This window comes from Ursus maritimus, unplaced genomic scaffold (genome assembly GCF_017311325.1).
Source record: "Ursus maritimus isolate PB19 unplaced genomic scaffold, ASM1731132v1 scaffold_23, whole genome shotgun sequence".
Taxonomy (NCBI): Eukaryota; Metazoa; Chordata; class Mammalia; order Carnivora; family Ursidae; genus Ursus; species Ursus maritimus.
In genome coordinates, this window is record NW_024424786.1 from 35,392,268 (window position 1) to 35,416,294 (window position 24,027).

The window sequence follows — 24,027 nt, forward strand, 5'->3', positions numbered from 1 at the left end:
GGAGAGGGAGAAGCAGACTCCCCCCTGAGCAAGGAGCCCAATGTAGGTCATGATCCTCCTGGGATCAAGACCTGAGCCAAAGGCAGACGCTTAACCAACTGAGCCACCCAAGTGACCCTGTTCTCACCACTTTTATTCAACACAGTTCTTGAAGTTCTAGCCAATGCAGTAAGGTAAAGCAGGGAAACAAAAGGCCCAAAATAGGTGTATATCAAACAAATTAGGCACAGAACTTTTAAACTGAAAACCACAAGAATAATTAAAAAAAATCAAGATCTAAATAAATGGGGAGATACATCATGTCCATGGATTTGCAGATTCAGTACAATAATGGTGAATTCTTGCCAAATTGATAGCTACTTAACTCCAAGGCTCAGTTTCCCTTGTCTGTAAAAGGATCACAATGCTAGCAACTTCCTCGTTTTATCTTTCAGTCTGCCACATTAAATTTGAAAAAGGTGTTTCCTATAATTATTTCACAATGATCTACTTAAAAACATAACTTCAATATCCCACATGGTTATCCTAATTTAAAGAGGCTAATTACACTTTCAACTTAATCTTCAATCATAAGCTAACATCAAATGTATATGTTCATTGAGAAATACCACAAGTTATCAAGAACTCTGAGAATGACCTTTTCAAAAAGGGGTTCTAAGTATGATCTTGAATAAATATGAACCTCAGAACAGACTTGGAAGAGGAGGAAGAACATGAGTGTTAGTCTTGGGTCAACATCACTTACTGTGTGACCTTGACCAAGTTACTTAAATCTTTCTGAACCTTAATTTCTTCAATCATCAAATGGGATATAAGGATTGTCTGTAGGGTCATGGCGACAGTAGCACAGGATCATGCATATAAGACACCTTACACAATTCCTGGCACAGAGTGGGAGGTTGCTCTCTAGTGGCTATTAATATTATGATGAAATTATCTGGGACTGGGGCACCTGGGTGGCTCAGTCGTTAGGCGTCTGCCTTTGGCTCAGGGCGTGATCCCGGCGTTCTGGGATCGAGCCCCGCATCAGGCTCCTCTGCTAGGAGACTGCTTCTTCCTCTCCCACTCCCCCTACTTGTGTTCCCTCTCTCGCTGTCTGTCTGTCTGCCAAATAAATAAATAAATAAATAAATAAATAAATAAAATCTTAAAAAAAAAGGAAATTATCTGGGACAGAATAGGCTTTCAATAAATGATCCATTATTTACCTCCTCTCTGTGACTCAATTTATATTAAAACTCCGGAGAATTTTATCTTATGTTGTTCTTATGACACCAAAAATAATATACAGTGATTTCCCCAGCTAGGTTTTAATTTCCTGAAAGCCAGAGACATTTTTGTATAACCCTGGCCAAGCTCTCTGTTCTCTGGCCCTGAATATTGATCCTAGACAATGACACTGAACACACAGAAATAGATGTGGTTGAATTTTTCTACTATTTATGATATGTTTAATATACATTTTAAGTTCACAAAATATGCTTAATAAATATTTTGAATTGGGCATTATCTTTTTGGAGTATAAAAACAAATATTTCATTTCTGCACCCACTTCTATTGTCATTGGGTGAGTTTAGAAGGCTTGTTCTCAGACACTTCTTCAAAGAAGACATACAAATGGCCAACAGACACGTGAAAAAATGCTCAATATCACTTGCTATCAGGGAAATACAAATCAAAACCACAATGAGATACCACCTCACACCAGTTAGAATGGCTAAATTAACAAGACAGGAAACAACAAATGTTGACAAGGATGTAGAGAAAGAGGAACCTTATTACATGGCTGGTGGGAATGCAAGCTGGTACAGCCACTCTGGAAAACAGTATGGAGGTTCCTCAAGAAGCTAAAAATAGAGCTACCCTATGAGCCAGCAATTGCACTCCTGGATATTTACCCCAAAGATACAGATGTGGTGAAAAGAAGGGCCACATGAACCCCAATGTTCATAGCGGCAATGTCCACAATAGCCAAACTACGGAAGGAGCCAAGATGTCCTTCAACAGATGAATGGATAAACAAGATGTGGTTCATATATACAATGGAACATTACTCAGCCATCAGAAAGGATGAATACCCACCATTTACATCGACATGGATGGAACTGGAGGGTATTATGCCAAGTGAAATAAGTCAATCAGAGAAAGACAATTATTATATGGTTTCATTCATATGTGGAATATAAGGAATAGTGCAGAGGAAAATAGGGGAAGGGAAGGAAAACTGAATGGGAAGAAATCAGAGAGGGAGACAAACCATGAGAGACTCTTGACTCTGGGAAACAAACCGAGGGTTGCAGAAAGAGGGGGGCGGAATGGGGTAACTGGGTGATGGGCATTAAGTAGGGCACGTGATGGGATGAGTACTGGGTGTTATAGGCAACTAATGAATCATTGAACATTATATCAAAAATGAGTGATGTACTATATGTTGGCTAATGGATTAAAAAAAAAAGTCTTGTTCTCTCTAGGCACCTACCCAGAATCAAATGTTTGTAATAAAAATTTACCAGCATTTTCCAAAGGCTGAATAGGGTTGACAAAAACAATTTGGAACTGTGAAGCCATTTTTCTAAAAACTTAAGACAACTGACTACTCAGGAAAAACAAATCAAGCAAACTAAGTACTTGGTATCTTTGCAGACTTAATTTTAATTGATAAGCCATTTCGTTTTTCAATTAGGTCTTGTAGTGTGATCGAATAGTGCGGAGGATCACAGGGGAAGGGAGGGAAAACTGAACAGGAAGAAATCAGAGAGGGAGACAAACCATGAGAGACTCTGGACTCTGGGAAACAAACTAAGGGTTACAGAAGGGAGGGGGGTGGGGCGATGGGGTAACCAGGTGATGGGTATTGAGGAGGGCACGTGTTGTGATGGGCACTGGGTGTTACATGCAACTAATGAATCATTGAACACGATATCAAAAACTAATGATGTACTATATGCTAGCTAACTGAATATTAAATAAATAAATAACCATGGGAAGAGTTATTATATGTTATTATCATTTAAAATTGAGGCCACGGGTTCTCGTTATTACTGTCAATCATATATTTTTTTTAATTTTCTTAAAGATTTTACCTCAGGGTAGAATCAAATGTTACTGAAACACAGTCATTTTCCCTGATTCTTTTTCCTGTTCCATACAATTAGAAGACATTAGAGATAATGTGTAAATGATTGGTTGAAAAACAGGAAAGTTGATCTTGCAAAGCAGGTATCTTAAGAAATGGTAATTGGTCACAAAGTGATTGGTTTCTTAAGCATGTTAAGTGCATGGAGAGGAGTGGCTAACATTGTCAAATTAGAAATTCCACAGAATTTTCCAACTAAAATACCAAGCAGGGGTTCTAAAGAGGTAAGAACTAAAAGGATGGTTAAGAATGTAGGAAGCCACTTCTCACCTCAATTATTTCCAAACATACCAGACATGCTACAGGATCTTGGAAAGTAGGAATGCAGAGCAATTCTCAATGTTCCTAATAATAAATAAGGATCTACTGTATCCAGGATATGAATAACATAGAATCACTAAAATGTCAATATTCTTTCTTTGGGTTAGAATTATATTAATTCAGTTGGTGTTAGTTTACCTGTTTTAAGTTAAATCATTGCTGTTTACTGATTGCTTAGTTTGTGCCAGGCACCATTCTCAAAAATTCACGTACATCTCATTTATTCTCACGCAACCCTATGGGCATTGTTTTCCTTAATATATATATATATAAACTGAGGCACAAGGAGACTAAGTAAATTGTTCGAGGTCAAGCAGCTGATGAGTGACAGTGCTGAGATTTTGGACCAGGTCTGCTAAACTCCAAAATCTTTTGCTCCTGATCATACTGCTAAAGCAAATAGAAATTAAAACACTGTTTTAATTATAGTAAATGAACTATTACTTAATAAATACAGTCTTGATAAACACAACCTTTCCAAAGCACTGCTAGGGGGTGTGAGGTATTAAAAAAAATCACACCAAACTCTCAATACAATAGCAAGTTCCTAACTATGCAAGATATTATTCACGTCACTCTTTCTTTTTGTTTCTGTTAAAACTTTCCATTGAGGGGAAACATTTTACTCCCCAGTAGAAAGGACCTGAGCTCTGAGCAAGTCTAAGTGGAGAGAAGACAGCCTACAAACAGGAAGATGGTGGGAATATATGGCTACATGGAGGAAAGAGGTTCCCAAATCTGAAGTGGGGTCCCTGAACACCAACACTAGCACGCTGCCCCCACACTGCCCTTGCTGCCTCCAACCGCAAACCTCACCAAGATGTGTCTGCAGGAGGTGGGCTACTGCTGGTTGTTTATGGCCTGGGAGTCTAGCAGCACCTGTGACCCCCTGCAGGTCTGGACTCTTGCCCCAGATTCATTGAACACCATCTTTCAAGCGTCTTCTAAAGGAAATTTCCTCTCCTGTGCAGCCGTGATAAGAGAGGTACTTTCACCTGGGGTTCATTTAAATGCCTCCCTAGGATCCGAGGTGGAGACAGGATAGCTAATTAACCTGTCCAGGGTAATTGTTCTCTTAGAAAAACATGAGACGTCCCCTGCTGATTCCATTTTCACTTTATGGAACCTTCAAGTTTAGAAAACTTCTTTAGACCGAAGAATCACTAGAATGCGGATGCATTTCATGCATCATCTTAATCTAAAATCTTTCATTCCAGGTTGATATTTTTCAGTCTTTCCTGTTACACATGAATGTTACAATGTATGTGTTTCACTCAAATGTTACAATGCGTATTTAAATGACTCATAAACATCATCATAAACTTAAGTATTGGGGGTTATATAATATTCCACCTGAAACAATTCACCTCTGTTAGATTTTAAATGGAATCTAAGTTTTTGCTATGAAAAATCATTCTGAATCAATGTCTAAAGTTTCAAATAATTTCTGAACTTCAGATCATTTCTGTAAAATAAATTTCTAGAAAGGAGCATTACTCCATTGCTGCAAATGCATTTTCCTAGCTCTTCATTTGCACTTGATTTTATTTAAAATCTCCTAACATTAAAAAGAATCTCATTTTTTTCACAGTGACTCTTGCTGCTCTAAGTTCGTTCATTGACTTTAAGCAAAGTTCTTCCCTGTTCAGAGTCCAGATAAGTACTTGCCTATTTGTCACTGACTTTTTCTTGGCTTAACATTTTTTAACTACTTAAACAATCCAAAATTTAATTTATGGTTGAAGACCTAACTTTTTTCTTAAGTATCCTGCTATCAAATTTAAAAAGCAATTATATTTTTCAATGATGTGTGGCAAATTCTTTATCATATATTTAGTGGTTATGAGCTCTTTTGGTTATAATGGTCTGTATCTACCTTGAACATTACAGGCAGGATTCAAAAACTGTTACCTATTTTACATATACTTTAAATTTTGCATTTTATCACATTGCATTAAAATTATTTATTTTTATTTACATCATGCCCCTTACTAGACTGTGAGGTTCTTAGGGAAGGATCTGTATGGTATTAATCTCTCTCAGCACCCGGCCCACTAGTAAGTGCCCACTAAATACTGACGTAAGTGAAAAGATGAGTGAGTATCAGTTAGGTTTGATGATTAAAGAATTTTATACTAAGCTCCTTTCTGTGGTTTAGAGCATAATAGGATATATTCATGTTCTTTTAGCCAGGTACTGCTTGAAAACATTTCTTTTTTCCTTTTTTCATATTATTTTTGTTTTCAAGAGTATTATAGAAGCATAATTTACATATCATAAACTCCACCTATTTTAAGTGTACAGTGATTTTTAGTGGATTTATAGAGCTGTGCCATTATCACCACAATCCAATTTTAGAATATTTCCATCACCCAAAAAAAGATCCCTTACACCCACTGCAGTTTATTGGCATGTTGACTATAATTTTTGAATGGGAAGAAATCAGAGAGGGAGACAAACCATGAGAGACTCTGGACTCCAGGAAACAAACTGAGGGTTACAGAAGGGAGGGGGTTGGAGGGTTGGGGAACCAGGTGATGGGTATTAAGGAGGGCATGTGTTGTGATGAGCACTGGGTGTTATATGCAACTCATGAATCACTGAACACTACATCAGAAACTTATGTTGTACTAAACGCTGGCTAACTGAACATAATAAAAAAATCAATTAAAAAATTTTCGAACAAGGTACTGCTGTCTCTGAACTTCTGTCTTTCATGTATCATCTGGGATGGTATGAGTCCTTAACTCCAAAAGAAAGATGCAAGTGTCATAGCCATGGAAAATAAAGGAGAGTGTCAGGTGCTTATGGAATGTACACATTTGTGGTCTCCCCACCCCAAATACCAAGGAAAACTGCAAAACCAGATGCTGCTGAAATTACATGTGGAGTCTTTAATTGTGTAGTTTTAGAATGCAGCGTATTATTCCTTTTTAGTAGATGCCTTTGCCCTTATTTTTCTATGATGACAGAGCCTCTCAGGCTTTTTGTGGCTCAGCTCCTAAGTTAATCAGCACCAGTGTTCATCCTTACGTTACCCGTGTGTATCTCAAATAAAGAATTGCTGTCCTCCCTCCACAGGTAAAATTATTCACTTGCAGTCCAACTGGAGCTTGGCTCCACAGGTGATTCACTTTCTGTCATTCATTTTCCAAGGCGAGCTGTCAAGTCCTACTTTATCTGCCTGTGAATATACCCAAGTCACTGTCTCCCTTTTTCCGTCATCCATTCATTCGGCAGGGAACAACCCTCTTCCACAACGGTAAGAGCAGAGAGAATGATCTAAGCAAGAGGGTGCCTCTGCAACCACAACGCCTGTCTGCTCATGGAATGAGCCTTTGTCTTCCCTGTGTCACATGGTCGGCTGGCATTTCTTCACCCAGCTGTATGTCAGATGTTGTTGTCATCAATTCCAGATATAAATCTCTTTGGTGATTGATAAGGGCTGTTCAGATGTTCTTGGTAACTTTTGAATGGCCAAGAGGTTCTGAACATCCTAAAACAGCTGGAACACCACCACAGTTGGCTGGTAGATGGGACGTCAGGTGTGTGTTTTACCATCTTCAGTCTACCCCCCTTGGCTCTTCTCTGTTCTTGATTCTTTCGAATTTAATTGAAAACAAATACACAGGAAACTTGAAGAATACAGTACAAGAAAAAATTTACCTGTAGGGGCGCCTGGGTGGCTCAGTTGTTAAGCGTCTGCCTTCGGCTCAGGGCGTGATCCTGGCGTTATGCGATCGAGCCCCACATCAGGCTCCTCCGCTGGGAACCTGTTTCTTCCTCTCCTACTCCCCCTGCTTGTGTTCCCTCTCTCGCTGGCTGTCTCTCTCTGTCAAATAAATAAATAAAATCTTAAAAAAAAAGAAAAGAAAAAATTTACCTGTAATCCTGCTACCAAGAAACTACTACTAATATTGTTGACTCTCCAGGGGAGCTCAATGCTTTATCTCCCCTGTATTCATCACCTAAGGCTCTGTGGCAGTTTTGCGCCTTATTCACCAAGAAGTGCTGTTCAGTGCTGCTGGGCTGGACGAAGTGATCACGAAGGCTCTCTTTGGTGGATGTATAGCTAAGGTTCTGGACTAAACAGAGACGCCAAGGGCCTGTTAACCTTAAAAATAAAACTATCCGTTGTTCTAACAGCAAAAATGGGTTTATTCTAGTAACAAAATTGCAATTTGGAACATGCAAGTTATGGCAAAACCAAAGTCCAACAAAGGAGAGGAATGTTATTTTTTAGAGAAGAAGAAGGAAGTTGGGAGGAGAAGTTTTGAACAAAAGTCCATTGAAGAGAAGCAAGAATTCAGTGCCATGACAGTTTCTCATTGGCTAAGTTGCAGAGGCAATTTCTTGTAGGAGATAAAACCTACCCTCTTTTCCCTGTCGGGGCCTGTAATTGATGCTTCTTTCCAGTTGATACTTCTTCTATTGGGGTCTGTAATTGACACTTCCGTTGGAGTCTGTAGCTGATAATTCTTCCTGTAATTAACATTTGAGTGATACTGCACCCACTTCTGGCCTCCCGATTCCATTTTAGTGAGGTTACCCTTTGTTTTCGAAGGCCTAAATCTTCTAAATGTTATTATTTATTTACTTATTTATTTACCTTAAACATTTTAAATCCTTCTTTGGTCAGGTTCCCAGAATCTGAGATGGCTGTGTGTCTTACTCCCTTAAACTTCCAGATTTTCTGCACTGACAAGATAAGAATCTGGCCAAAAGAGGAGACCATGAAACCATGTCCAGAGGGACTTCTTGCTAGGCTGACTCCTGCTTGTAAAGACTGAGTAAATACCAATGAATTAGACACCTAGGCAAGCTCAAAGAGAGTACTAAATCCCGACTTCTAATCTGGACTAAAAAATACAGTCAGCACAGCTTGGTTAACTTCCCACCACTATGGTCGCTGAAAAGTCTAAATGAGGCAGTCAAGGACTGGCCACAAGTTAGAAAGAGTCTTTGACTCATTTCTGGGATGTGGGAGGCCATGCCATACTTTGATTGAATCTCCTGTCAGCTATGTAAAGATGGGTCACCAGAACATACTGGTGGCCGCAGTAGCTGAGTGGTATCTGTAGTAATAATAAGACGTGGGCAACTAGTTTTGGAGGGTCTTTCAATAAAGTCCTAGGATATGGTGGCTAGAGCCCTCACCAAAAGTTTACTACATAAGTTTGGCTCTTCTACTCCTTGCTCCCTTGCTTCCAAGATGGTAGTATGTCTGGGACCTTTTCTCAGCTGGAAAATAGTTTTTCTCTCCCTCCCCCCAACCTGCCTGCCATATTCTCTCTCTTTCTCACCCTCCCCTCTCTTCTTCCCTCTCTCGTTTTGCTTCCTTCTGCGTGGCAACCTCTCCAAGGGTAGCCACCCAGTCTAAGTAATTAAGAACATATAGTTCATAGTTTTAAGAAGAGAAGCCAGTTCTTGGGGTGCCTGGGTGGCACAGTTGTTAAGTGTCTGCCTTCAGCCCAGGGTGTGATACGAGCCCCACATCGGGCTCCTCCGCTGGGAGCCTGCTTCTTCCTCTCCCACTCCCCCTGCTTGTGTTCCCTCTCTCGCTGGCTGTCTCTCTCTCTCTGTCAAATAAATTAAAAAAAAAAAAAAAAGAAGAGAAGCCAGTTCTTTCTTTTTTTCTCTTTATCTCTTGTGATCATGGTCTATGGATATGCTCTGAACTCTGAATTTAGTCCTAGGAGAAATAGCAGACCACTAGGTTGTGGCCCATTTCTGTCAACTTCATGTAGAACAAGATATTTTCATGCCACAAACTGAAGTGTGCAAAAATGCGTTTTCCTTATTGCTTTTTAATATAATTTCTATTTTGAGGCTGTATTCCATCCAATGACAGAAACTTAATGCATTCACCTTTATTTGTAAATACTTCCAAGTAAAGTTACTCACCTCATGATTGTCTCCCCAGTTACTGAATATCTATAAATCTGTCAGTTAAGATGTTCTCTTTCTTTCACATCCCGGGGTTATTTCGAAGCTCCAGAGCTTGTGATAAGCTATTGGAGAGAGCACTTTCAGCTTTCAGACCTGCATTGTCCGCCATCCCCTCAATGTGCAGTTTTCTCACATGGCTCTTAGGCAGGATCTTTCTTTGACCATTGACATTTAACCAGTTACAGCCCCATCCCCAGCCGTGGACTGAGCTGTATGTGGTCCTAATAGTCTCTGGTCATTAATCCACATATTTTGCATTTTCCTCCTTCTAACCATCTGGCTCTTTTGACCCACCAACACTTTCCACTCCCTGTTGGGGTGCATGGGAAACTTCATGACCCTCCTACATGCTTTTCTGCAGCTGTGGAAAACTCAGGATGACTTTGTCAAGGCTTTTCTCAGCTTGGGTTTTTTGGGCTTTTTGTTTTGTTTTGTTTTTGTTTTTCTGCTCCATACTCTAGGCCACCACCTTGTATTTATGTGGTAAATAGGCAAACTCTAGGACCTGTGTTGCTTGCTCGTATTCCAGTCAAGGAGCACCCATGAGTATCTTCTTTGGAATCTTCAAAAAGCTTTTTTATCTCTCTGGACTCTGAGTTTAACCCAAAATGATCAGGGAGCAAGGGCACAAGAACCCAAACACATCCACACCTTCTGAATTCACACCCAACTCTTGGCTTCTACTATTTACCAGTGAGGAAGATCTTTACTTGGTTTTATTAAGTTGAACCAAAGCTTTTGAATTTTAAAAGATAAGAATTTTCAACATTTATTCCTTGTTCTATTGTGGCAACTTTCTCCTTAATATGAGTGACTAGTGTCTGACTTTCCAGCTTAGGGAAAGTCTCTCAAGATTTAAGCAAAGAAATTCAATGAAGTACAAAGAGGTAAAACTACACTGGTAGATATCATACTGCCACCATAGAGAAAGGCACAAAAATGAAATTCCCACTGTAGTAAATAGTTAATTCTAGTCATACTCCCCAGGTTTCAACCTTATCTATACCACTCACGAACTATTAAACATTGGGACAATTACTTAAATTTTTGGCTCCAGTTTTTTTTCCATGTTAAAAATGAGTACATAAAAATAAAGCATCTCTCATGGGATTGTAAGGACCTCTACGACATCGGCCACAGCAACTTCTTTCATGACACATCTCCAAAGGCAAGAGAAACAAAAGAAAAAATGAACTTGTGGGACTCCATCAAGATAAAATCTTCGCACAGCCAAGGAAACAGTCAAAAAAACTAAGAGGAAGCCCACGGAATGGGAGAATATATTTGCAAATGACACTACAGATAAAGGACTGGTATCCAAGATCTACAAAGAACTTCTCAAACTCAATACACGAGAAACAAATAAACAAATCAAAAAATGGGCAGAAGATATGAACAGACATTTTTCCAATGAGGACATACAAATGGCTAACAGACACATGAAAAAATGTTCAAAATCATTAGCCATCAGGGAAATTCAAATCAAAACCACACTGAGATACCACCTTACGCCAGTTAGAATGGCAAAAATAGACAAGGCAAGAAACAACAATTGTTGGAGAGGATGTGGAGAAAGGGGATCCCTCCTACATTGTTGGTGGGAATGAAAGTTGGTACAGGTCCACAATAGCTAAATCGTGGAAGGAGCCGAGATGCCCTTCAACAGATGACTGGATTAAGAAGTTGTGGTCCATATATACAATGGAATATTACTCAGCTATCAGAAAGAACGAATTCTCAACATTTGCTGCAACATGGACGGCACTGGAGGAGATAATGCTAAGTGAAATAAGTCAAGCAGAGAAAGACAACTATCATATGATTTCTCTCATCTATGGAACATAAGAACTAGGAAGATCGGTAGGGGAAGAAAGGGATAAAGAAAGGGGGGGTAATCAGAAGGGGGAATGAAACATGAGAGACTATGGACTATGAGAAACAAACTGAGGGCCTCAGAGGGGAGGGGGGTGGGGGAATGGGATAGACCGGTGATGGGTAGTAAGGAGGGCACGTATTGCATGGTGCACTGGGTGTTATACGCAACTAATGAATCATCGAGCTTTACATCGGAAACTGGGGATGTACTGTATGGTGACTAACATAATATAATAAAAAATCATTAATTAAAAAAAAAAAGTAAAAAAAAAAAAAAGAACTCATTGTGTTTCTTCCCTCGGACGAAAACAGGGTTAATGAGTTCTGAACGTCAGGTGAATCGTTCATGTTCCTGCCACTGTGCTTGTGTAGGTATAGAAACCCACTGGGCCTCATCTCTGGATGTATCTGAACTCGGAAAACTTAGAAACATTTTCCAAACTCCACTTTTTTTTTTTTTTAAGATTTTATTTACTGGAGAGAGACAGAGAGAGCAAGCAGGGAAGGGGTAGAGGGAGAAGGAGAAATAGAATTTCAGGGAGACTCCCCACTGAGCACAGAGACCAACACAGGACCTCGATCTCACAACCCTGAAATCATGACCTGAGCTGAAATCATGAGCCACATCCTTAACTGACTGAGCCACCCAGGCGCCCCTCCAAAGCCCACTTTTATGTTCACTTTCAGAAAGCTGCTTTCATTCAACAAAAATAAATTAGTAGAGTGCTTATGAAAAATAGGACACAGATATGCATATAAAATGAACATTATTTTATAATTTTAAGATATGAAATAATTAAGATGCATAGTGATGAACAAAACAACCAGTCGGGAATCTGCACTGAATGAGGAGCATTTAGCTTATGCCCAGAGTCCTAGGGGCTATCAAATCTCATCCTCTTCTGCTTACACAGCAAGGAAAATATAACTTCTCAGGAGACAGGATTTACTCCTTATCTCAGAGTACATCCATTCTCAGTCATAGTGCTAATTCCTGCAGCAACCCAGAAACCCAGGAGATATGGCATAATAGAATTAATAGATGCAGATGTTTCCCTTAGCACAACATCACATAAAGTATACTCATTTCTTTAAAAATATCAAGACAAAAATGTTAATTACATGTAGTTACACAAAAAGAAACACACAGTACTGTCCAGAAGTCTGTCTAACCACTGAGCCTCTATATGACTAATTAATCTCTGTACCACGGTTCCTCCCGCACAAGGATACGTATCCTGTACACCCATATGTTACAGGTGATTTAAGGATCAGAATGAAAAGGAGGCTGGTCTTCTTGGAAATAGGCCCTTTTGAGTTAAGACCCATATCACTCTTTTCTGAGGATTATATTTTTCATAATTGAGATTTTGAATTTTATATATTGAGGCATTGCTCCTGGCTACGGCCTAAGATTATGGGAATCAGAATCTGAGGATAAACAACAGGAGTGTGATTTCTGTCCCAGTCTCAATTCTCCAGGACTTCTCTTCACCTTGCAGCAATTCCAACCAAGGGTATGAGGGAAACAGCCAAATGTAGACTTCCTTATGCACCAGAAGTTTAGCTTCTTATATCTAATTTCACCAACCACTTCCCATTTGTTAATTATTGGTAAACAACTTCCTGATGGAGCCTGGTTCTACTTTAAAAAAATGAAAAAAGTAGCATGAAGACATTGTTGTTGGTGCCAAAATTAGGCACTAGATCACCTCCTCAGCAGAGTGCCAACTTCTGGTTCCCTTTTCTGGTTACACAGTGAAGATGGATGACTACAGCAATAACAGACGAGGAATTTTCTAGGGATTGCTAATGAGCCAACTAGTCAACCAAACCTTAACTATGCCAGACATACATGTTCAGCATTCCTATTACAACAAATTTCTTTTTGTTTGAAGTTAACAAATCTTTGATCAGGTAGAGTTACTCTTGCTTTGGACAAATCCACAAATGAAGAAATTCATCCATAACTTCCAGAGGTGAAAAAATAGGTTTAATCTGAGAAACTAACCTAATTAGACAGGAAAGTCTTTTGACAGAGATCTCTCAATACTAATAGTAATCCCTGTCCTAACTAAAATGAGATGCTATAAAGACAGGTACTGGTCTCCCGGCAGCCTTGACCAGTACTGGTATCTCTGATCCCTGAGGCAGTATGCATTAGGTAGGGATGGAATATTGAAGGTGAAGGGTTACACCACCACAACTAGCTACAAAAATAGTTGTGGATTATTTGGCCTATTGATGTATTAGGTCATAGCTGATGAGGGATGGAGATATTGAGCTTCCAGTTACTTCTCCTGCATTTTCCTGTCCTTGTGCCAGTCATGGGTTTATATTGGGAGAGTGAAGTAACTATAATTTATCCCACAATTAGGAAAGTTGTGGGTCAATATTTTAGTTGCCATTTTCCTATACTGTACATCTGAAATAAATTTCATAATTAGTAACAACAGAAAAAGATTCTCTTCTTCCATCTGTTTAGGGCATCTTTGATTTCCTTGTTCCTCAAGCTGTAGATCAATGGATTTAGCATGGGGATTATAACAGTGTATAAAACTGATGCCAACTTGTTTTGGCTCGGGGAATCACCAGAGTTAGGATACATATAAACAAAGATACCTGAGCCAAAGAAAAGAGTCACAGCTGTCAGGTGAGAAGCACAGGTGTTGAAGGCCTTGGACCTGCCTTCAGCTGATGTGATCTTTAGAATGGTTGCAACAATGTAACCATAGGATATCATGATAACCAAGACAGATGTGAGTCCAAAGATCACTGTGAGAACAGAGGTCATGATTTGAAAGAAAAAGGTATCAGAGCAGGATAGGATTAGCAGCTGGGGAAGATCACAGAAGAAATGATTGATGACATTTGGCCCACAGAAATGGAGCTGAAGTAAGGCACAGAGTTGGATAAATGAGCCAAAGAATCCAGTTACACAAGATCCTGCCACCATCTGCACACAGAGGGTGGGCGACATGATGGCGGTATAGAGCAGAGGATTACAAATGGCGGCATATCGGTCATAAGCCATGGCTGACAGAAGACAGCATTCAGTCAGACCCAGGCTAGAGAAGAAGAAGTACTGCACAGTGCACTCCACAAAGGAGATGGATTTCTGCTTCTTGAAGAAATCCGAGAGCATCTTGGGCGCTATAGTGGAAACATAGCAAATGTCCAGCAAGGACAGGTTACTGAGGAAAAAGTACATAGGTGTGTGCAGATGGGAGTCCACCCTGATGAGTGTGATGAGGCCCAGGTTCCAGGACACTGTCATGAGGTAGATCACTAGGAATATTGAAAAGAGGACCACGGTGAGCTTTGGAAATTCAGAGAATCCTAAGAGAATGAACTTCGTAACTGCTGTACTGTTCCTTCCCCCGGCCATTGCATTAGTAATCCTAGGATCTGTAGACAAAGAAGAGAATAAATCTTTAAGTCAGTTGTTATCCCCATTTCTATTAACACCTTCTACTCACACTAAAAACAAAACCAAGAGAAATACTGAGCCATTTTGAAGAAATAACCGTGCTTAACTTTGCCCCTAAATAGCTACAATGGTCCTGTGCATCAATATTCCCACATGTAAAAGAGGATAATTATGGTTTTCACTGTTAACCCACCAGGCTCTTACAAGGACAAAGGAAAGCATAATAACATTTGGAAAACTCTTCTTAAAGATGCTTTAGAAATTTCAGGATATTATTAAAGGGATTATAACTCCTATGTATAGCTTAGTGACTAAAAAGCATGGCCTTAGATGTCACATAGCTATCTTTGGAATGTGGCTCTGCTATCTGTGAGCTTTAGGACTTTGAATATGTTGTCTCGTCTCTTTCTACCTAAGTTACTTAATTGTCAAGACAGAGATAATAGAACCTACCTCATAGGGTTCAGCTGAAGTTAAATTAGTTTAGTTATGTACAGTGCCACTCACGCATAGAGTAAGTATTGAGTGAAGTTGTGTCATTAGCTAATATCTATGTAATATAGTTTTGAAGCACTCCTTTGGTTTGTGAAAAACTTTTAAACTTTAAGGGTTGGTCATACATGCAACATTCTCTGACTACAGTGGGATTAAGCTAGAAATCAGTAATAAATTGGTAATTAAAGAACCATCATAATTGGAAACTAATCACATATTTCTCAACTATTCAGAAGTCAAATAATGCATTAGAATAGAAATTAGAAAACATTCCTAACTTAAATATAATGAAAAATACTATTCACCAAATCTTGTGGATTTTCTAATCGAAATATAATGGGTATACATAGGATTTCACTCATGTGGAATTTAAGAAATAAAACAGATGAACATAGGGGAAAGGGAAAAAAAAAACAGAGCGGGGAGCAAGCCATGAGAGACTTAACTATACAGAACAAACTGCTGGTTGATGGAGGGGAGGTGGGTGGGGGGTGGGCTGAATGGGTGATGGGTATTAAGGAGGGCACATGCTGTGATGAGCACTGAGAGTTACAAGTAAGTGATGAATCACTAAATTCTACACCTGAAACCAATTTACCATATATGTTAACTAACTAGAATTTAAATGAAAACTTGAAATAAAAAAAAAAGGAGAAAAAAGGAAAAATAATTGGTATATAAATATTGTGTGAGTTTAAGGCATATGATGTGGTGATTTGATACATTTATATATTACAATATGATTATCATTATACATTTATCTAACACCTTTATCATGTCACATAATTATCATTTCGTTTTTGCAGTAAGTTAAATACTGTGTATTTAAATAAAGATGGACTTAGATATAGTTGTCTTAAGTGCATAGAAAAGATAAAAGAAACAGATGATCTGACCATAATTCTTAGACAGTTAGGAAAGAACAAAAATTTTTTAAATATCAAGAATTTCAAAGTAAAACATGAAAATCAAATGTTGATTCTTAACATATCTGCTGATGTCAAGCAAAAAAAAATTTTTTTTTAGTAATGGAAAGGGGGATATAACTAGCTCTTCCAAAAGCCAGCAGAATGGTTGAAAGTGGTTGTATCTTAGGAAAGCAAAACCACACTTAGCACCTATGTTTTTTGTGAACACCTCCAATGGCTCACATATTGTAGAGGAGGGGCACACATTTGTTAAAGGAAAGCTTCAGCCTTTGTCAGACCTTGAGATTAAAATAATGCTTCCAACTGATATTACCATTTATTTCTACTAGAGCATAAATCTTCCAACTATGTAGAACCATGATGGATTTTCTTTAATGTTGGAAAATGATCACAATCATGGGACTAAAGGAGAATTTTAGGAGGTTCTTTCACTCACTGAAATATTATCATCCCATTTTGGGGAGAAATCATATTCCTATTATATGTAAAAAAACAAAACCAAAACTAAAACTGTCTCTCATGGTTTGTCTCCCTCTCTGCTGGACTGGAGGTGGATGGGGGTTGGGGTAACTGGGTGATGGGCATTAAGGAGGGCACGTGATGTGATGAGTCCTGGGTGTTACATGCAACTGATGAATTATTGAACTGTACATCTGAAACTAATGACGAATGATATATTGGCTAATTGAATTTAAATAAAAAAAAAACAGTCTTCTATCATAGAAGGAGAAGGAGAGTTTGAGTTTCTCTAAGATAATAGCTGGAGCAAAAATGGGAAAAATATCCGGTGTCTCTGTGGGCACCACTGTGTATCCTCACAACTTCTGTTGAACCAGCCTCAGGGGTTAGAGGATCCAGAAATCCTGAGATAACAACTTTCCCTTGGAATCTGAGGGTATTGCTTTTAATGAGATTGATTTAGCACAGGCCTTTCATGTAGCAAATTGTGTCACTGTGATTTACAATGTTCACAGTAACAGGTTAGAAACTACTGCCCAATATAAACGTCTTAAGTTAGCAAAGTTGTTTCTCTTTACATACTCCTTGCAATTAGGGAAGGAAGGAAGAAAGGAAAGAAGGAAGGAAAAAAGAGGAAGAAAGAGAAGGAAAGAAGCTCATATTTAGAAAATTCAAAGAACAAACCACTTAAAATTTAGGACACGCAGACCAACACTAGGGAACATTTAGCCCATTGATTCCTGAAGCTCTTCATATTTCAGGATTTGGGGTAGGGAGTGGGCTTAGGCTTGTTCACTTTTAGGTCATATGCTTTACATCCTAACTAGGTCCTTAAAAGAATTTAATTGGAAATGAGAAGCTACAAAGTGTGAAATAAATGTTGACTCTTACTGAAACCCTTAGGCATTATGAAATGAGGTATGCTAATTTGATCATAAAAAGAGTTTGCATACTGACAGATTTTGAACACCAGATAAATCAATTGTTAATTTTTAGGGATAGTATTGTAAATGTCTGCCCTTTTGTTTGTCTGTCTTCATCAACAATAATTGAATAATACTTGTTGACCACTTACTGTTCTAGTCATTCTTCTAATACATATATTAACCCAAGTAAGCCTTACAAAAATCCTATTTTATTTTATTATTTTTTAAAGATTTTATTTATTTATTTGACAGAGAGAGAGACAGCCAGCGAGAGAGGGAGCACAGGCAGGGGGAGTGAGAGAGGAAGAAGCAGGCTCCCAGCAGAGGAGCCTGGTGTGGGGCTCGATCCCAGGACTCCGGGATCACGCCCTGAGCCGAAGGCAGATGCTTAACAACTGAGCCCCCCAAAATCCTATTTTAATACGAGGCACACGAAGTTAGGGAATTTGCCCAGGGTCCCAATGCCAACAAGTGGCAGACGGGAACCCACTCAGGTGGAGTGGGTCTGGGGTTAGGCATTTAATAATTACATTATCCTACAAATTTACATTAAAAGTTTGTGCATCTTCATCTTTATTTTCCTAGTTATTAGCATTGTAGTATTTAATTAGATTTATAAGTTGCTTAAAGCTTCAAGATGATACTTAAAGTTTAAACAAGTAAGAGTAGTTAAGGTCAAAAGGTCACATTGGCCTAGTATCAACTGTAGCTAAAGTACGTGACCTTTTACATCAACTATTACAATGATTAATAGCCACTGCAAAGATGGGTCTGGAAAGATGGCAGTCAAGGACAATTTTTAATATTTCAAAAAGCTATAAAAATTGTATATTTATGCAAAATAACACCATCAAATTGCTTTGGAGTGAAATTATATCAACTCCCTCCAGCTACTGCATTTCAGACTAAGCAACAGTTTCAACTATTCCTAATGAATATAAATGGAAAATTAAATTAATTACTGAGAAGCAGAGTATATTTGGCTCCACCATTTACCAACTTTATGCTATTTAGCAAATCACATCATCACTATGTGCCTCCATTTCTTCATCTGTAAGGGAAGAATGACCACTACTTCACTGGGTTTTTAGGTGAAAACCTATTTAAATATGGTATGTAAAGTATGTATCAGAGTGCTGGTCACAGTAAGCTCTTGAAAATGGAGATTTACATTAATAATAAATAATATTTAATAATGATTATATCTTAAATGTGTTTTGCAAACTAAAAATCTCTTATAGGGAAAAAGTGGGATTATATGGTGATAAAAATTTGGGGCTCCTTGAGCTATCAGAAAACCTCCATGCCCTCTATCCCTCATTCTACCCATTTGTCAGTGCCTGAAATTCCATGGGAGATGCTTTTCCTTCAGTTAAAATACCTGGGATTCTGGTAAAATTCAAATAATCCCACGGGGATAGGGAAGAGGGAACATAGTTATTATGAGGAAATAAAAAAGTAACAATAGTCATTGAACCGGGATGCATGAGGTCTCCGAATTGAGTGTATAGGAGAGCAGGGCTGCAAGAAGACAGAAAGCCAAGGGTGCCTGGGTGGCTCAGTTGGTTAAGCATCTGCCATGGGCTCAGGTCATGATCCCAGGGTCCTGGGATCAAGCTCCCTATCAGGCCTGCTGCTCCCTCTGCCCCTCCCCCTGTTCATGCTTTCTCTCTCAAATAAATAAAAATTTTTAAAAAAGAAGAAGAAGAAAGAAAGCCAAATTGTCCCATTCTGATTTTACCTACCCAGGTATTCTTATAGATGTTCTGACAGGTGTGTCTTGGTGAAATCTGAGAAACGCTGCTACCACGGCTGCCTTGTCCTGGACCTGTGCCTGGACCTGTCCTGTCTTCTTGACTGCACTCCATATGCCCAGACATGCACAGAGTTCTCTAGGGATTTGAGGACACAAACATCACAATATGAGCATTTCAGAATGCGGATGTTTACTTCCCCTAAGCTCTGTGCTTTCAGCCATGGCTCCTACTAGCCATTGCTTCAAGAGAGGTGCTTCCAACTCAAGATTCTCTTAAAGGTCTCCTTAGGGTCTAATGTGGCAAGAGAGGAGGTAATTAACAGAAGGTGTTGTCGTCATCTAATTATTCTCCAGAGTGAGGGATGGAGAAAACACATGGAGAAATATTCCCAGCTGAGTCCATTTCTCCACACTATCATGTGCCCCTCATGACCTAAGTGAATCAAATTCCAATTTTCCTTTCCGGACTTTCAGAATCAAGAGATCTACAAGGGGCTCTCAATGCAGGGAGATCATATCATTTACGAAAAAAGAATTATTGATAATCATGTCAGGACAACAGGCATAAATCAGGATTGTCCCAGGCAAACCACATTCTATGCTCACCCAATATTTGAAACATTTATCAGAACAGCCATTCATTGTAGTTTTCGTGATAATGTGCTGAGGCTTTGGACAGAACTGCCTGGGTTGAATTCTGACTTACTTACGAACTCTATGACCTTGACCCTTTTACTTAATCTCACTGTGTTATGAGCAAAATGGACGTGATAATAGAACAACCAGCTGAAAGGGTTGTGGTGAACTTGAATAAAATAAACCTGTACAGTGCTTGGGAGTGTTCAACAAATGTTAGCAATTTTACTATTTTTAATATTATCATTGTTGTAATTTCTCCAATTTTTGTTTATATTTTTACAAAAAACATACATGTTATATACACAATTCCCTGATATTCAGCTTTTGTTACATGATATTATTTTTATATGTTTTTAAAACTGTAAATTATGTTTTAATAGGCTATATAATATACTATTTTTTAAAAGATTTTGAAGATTTTTAATATACTATTTAAATTTTTAATTGAGGTAATGGTTTTCTTACTATGTCAGACCTTCACCATATATTTTATCTTTAACAATAGCAGTGCAACCCAGATATTCTTGATCTCACCAACCTTAACTATGATATATATAGGAGAGAGAGTTAAGATAGCAGAGTAGGGGATCCTAATTTTGTCTGGTCCCTGGAAATCAGCTAGATAGTTATCAAATCGTTCTGAACACCTGCAAAATCAACCGGAAATCTGAGAAAAGAATTGCTACAATTCTACAAATATAATATCATATCATATTTGCTTTTTATTTTTTAAAAGTTGAAAATATCCTGGTGATGGGTCTTAAGGAGGGCACATATTGCATGGTGCACTGGGTGTTATATGCGACTAATGAATCATGGAACTTTACATCAAAAACTAGGGATGTACTGTATGGTGACTAACATAATATAATAAAAATATTATTAAAAACAAAAGTTGAAAATATCCAATGGAAAAAAGACAGTCTTTTCAATAAATGGTGCTGGGAAAATTGGACAGCTATAACAGAAGAACGAAACTCGACCATTTGCTTACACCATACACAAAGATAAACTCTAAATGGATGAAAGACCTCAATGTGAGACATGAATCCATCAAAATCCTAGAGGAGAACATAGACAGTAACCTCTTCAACATCGGCCATAGCAACTTTTTTCAAGACACGCTCCAAACGCAAAGGAACCCAAAGGAAAAGGAACAAAAGCAAAAATGAATTTTTGGGACTTCATCAAGATAAAAACCTTCTGCACAGCAAAGGAAACAGTCAACAAAACCAAGAGGCAGCCCACGAAATGGGAGAAGATATTTACAAATGACATTACAGATAAAGGGTTGGTATCCAAGATCTATAAAGAACTTCTCAAACTCAACACCCAAAAAACAAATAATCAAGTCATAAAATGGGCAGAAGACATGAATAGACACTTCTCTAAAGAAGACATACGAATGGCTAACAGACACATGAAAAAATATTCAACATCATTAGCCATCAGGGAAATTCAAATCAAAATCACATTGAGATACCACCTTACACCAGTTATAATGACCAAAATTAACAAGACAGGAAACAACAAATGTTGGAGAGGATGTGGAGAAAGGGTAACCTTCTTACACTGTTGGTGGGAATGCAAATTGGTACAGCAACTTAGGAAAACAGTATGGAGGTTATTCAAAAAATTGAAAATAGAGCTACCCTATGACCCAGCAATTGCACTACTGGGTATTTATCCCAAAGACACAGATGTAGTGAAAAGAAGGGCCACATGCACCCCAATGTTCATAGCAGCAATGTCCACAATAGCCAAACTGTAGAAGGAGCCAAGATGCCCTTCAACAGACAAAGGGATAAAGAAGATGTCGTTCATATATACAATGGAATATTACTCAGCCATCAGAAAGGATGAATACCCACCATTTGCACTGACATGGATGGAAATGGAGGGGATTATGCTAAGTGAAATAAGTCAAGCAGAGAAAGACAATTATCATATGGTTTCACTGATATGTGGAACATAAGGAATAGCATGGAGGACATTAGGAGAAGGAAGGGAAAACTGAAGGGGACAAAATCAGAGGGGGAGATGAACCATGAAAGACTATGGACTCCAGGAAACAAACTAAGGGTTTCAGAGGGGAGGGGATGAGAGGATGGGTTAGCCCAGTGATAGGTTTTAAGGGGGGCACGTATTGCAATGAGCACTGGGTGTTATATGCAAATAATGAATAATGGAACACTACATCAAAAATTAATGAAGTGCTGTACGGTGACTAACATAATGTAATAAAAAATAAAAAAAAAATAAAAAGACACTGGGCCCTTAAAAAAATTGAACCTATTGTTAAAAATAATCAAATACAGAAAACCATGTAAAGACATATGACTTAATGATTTACATGGAGAACACCTTTGTGGCCACCACCCATATGAGAAGAGAACATTTTGCTACCTGCCTCAGAAGTCTTCCACATGTTCCATCCCAATGGAGCCCCTCCTTCCCACCTAAAGGTAGCCATAATTCTGATTTAATGATAATCATGGTCTTACTTTTGTTTATACTTTCATCACTTGAGTGTGTATACCTAACTGCTAAGATGGGTTTTGGTTTTTTTTTTAATGTTTCGATTCTGTCTCTTCATCTCTCTGTCTCTGGATCTCTGTATGTGTTTATATGTGTCTCTGTCTCTCTCTTGGTCTCTTTCTATGAAATTTATCTGATTTTCCTTTGGAACTTCTCAGAGTCTGCGTTTTGCTAATTCAGTCCCCATAATACAGTTTAGTATGTTTTTCTGTCCTCTGTATTTCATGTAAATTGGTAGTTGGATATAGGGGCTTAATATGATTTAGTTCTGACAGTGTAAGTAAGACTATCCCATAGGTAATATTGCACACTTTTTAATATCCACATTTAGAAAGCACAAATCTCCATCCTGTGTCACGTCATAAGTGCAGTGCTTTGTCTGGCTCCCCTCTCTGAGCACCTACAGGAAGGCATGAGAAACGGTTACATGTCCCATAGATTCATCCTGGTAGTTACATGCCCCTTCAGTGGATTTTAAAAAACTTTCTCTGCCTCTATTTTCCTCTCCAGTAAGTAAATTTCACAGAAGTTTATTCTGATTATTTAAATTAACTTCTAGTTTTAAACTTGTGCATCTATCATGTAAATGATTATTCTCTCTTCTTACTCTAACATTGTCCACTGCAATGTGAAGAGATAGCTCTTGTTAAAGAATGTGTACATACCTGTTCAAATATTTCAGAACAAGATAATAGAAAAAGACAAAAGCAGGTTTTTTTCTCTCATAGATCAAATACAGTTAATATTTTGTGTGAAATAGGGAGTGAACGTGAGGCAAGATACTGTCAGGTTGCACCCAAGTGAAATGGGTGTGAAGTCTTGCAGATTGCTAATTACAGCAATAACTGGCGCTATAACAAAAAGGCCCAGAAACAGGTGAGGTTAAGAAGATCCTAAGAGGGGCACCTGGGTGGCTCAGTTGTTAGGCATCTCCCTTTGGCTCAGGTGATGATCCCAGGGTCCTGGGATCTAGCCCCGCATCAGGCTCCCTGCTCGGCGAGGAGCCTGCTTCTCCCTTTCCCACTCTGCCTGTTTGTGTTACCTCTCTCACTGTATCTCTCTTTGTCAAATAAATAAAATCTTAAGAAAAAAAAGAAAAAATCCTAAGTAGTGGATAAGAAGTATTTGATATAGATAACCCTTTGTACCACTCAGATTTGTTCATGCCTTCTCATTTTACCCCTCCAATATTACAATATGGAGGATCATTTTCTGTGGGAACTAGATGCCCTCAGATCCTCCCAAGAGGGGAGGTTCAGTCAATAGGGTTAGTGAAGCAAGTGTCTGTCCTTGACACAGTAGCTAGTTCTGAGGTCCCAGCAGATTAATCTTATCTCTCCACTACTGATTTCAGATTTCCCTCACTCTGAGCCATTATTTCATCTGGTGTAGTTTGCTCATCTAGAGAGAGAACCCACACCTACATTCCTAAAGAATCTGAGCCCTTAGTTGCCTTGCTCTTAATAGTTCTTGGTTGCTGCAGTTGCCCATTAACAGTTCTCCTGGGCACTGAAGCATCAAGAGATGCCCCAGTGAATCCCCTGGGCTCCAAACACACTCCTTCTAGCTGACTG

General features: G+C 38.7%; 1 protein-coding gene across 1 annotated transcript; it reads right to left on the bottom strand.

Moving 5' to 3' along the window:
• Positions 1-13,724: 13,724 nt before the first annotated feature.
• LOC103666146 (olfactory receptor 1440-like) lies at positions 13,725-14,885 on the bottom strand. Its single transcript, XM_008694173.2, has one exon. It carries the CDS (start codon positions 14,667-14,669, stop codon positions 13,725-13,727), a length of 945 nt encoding a protein of 314 aa, XP_008692395.2. The 5' UTR covers positions 14,670-14,885.
• Between the last annotated feature and the right edge of the window lie 9,142 nt (positions 14,886-24,027).

Excerpts from the sequence above, each read along its gene's own strand:
- LOC103666146 (XM_008694173.2), bottom strand. The coding sequence starts at position 14,669 with ATGGCCGGGGGAAGGAACAGTACAGCAGTTACGAAGTTCATTCTCTTA.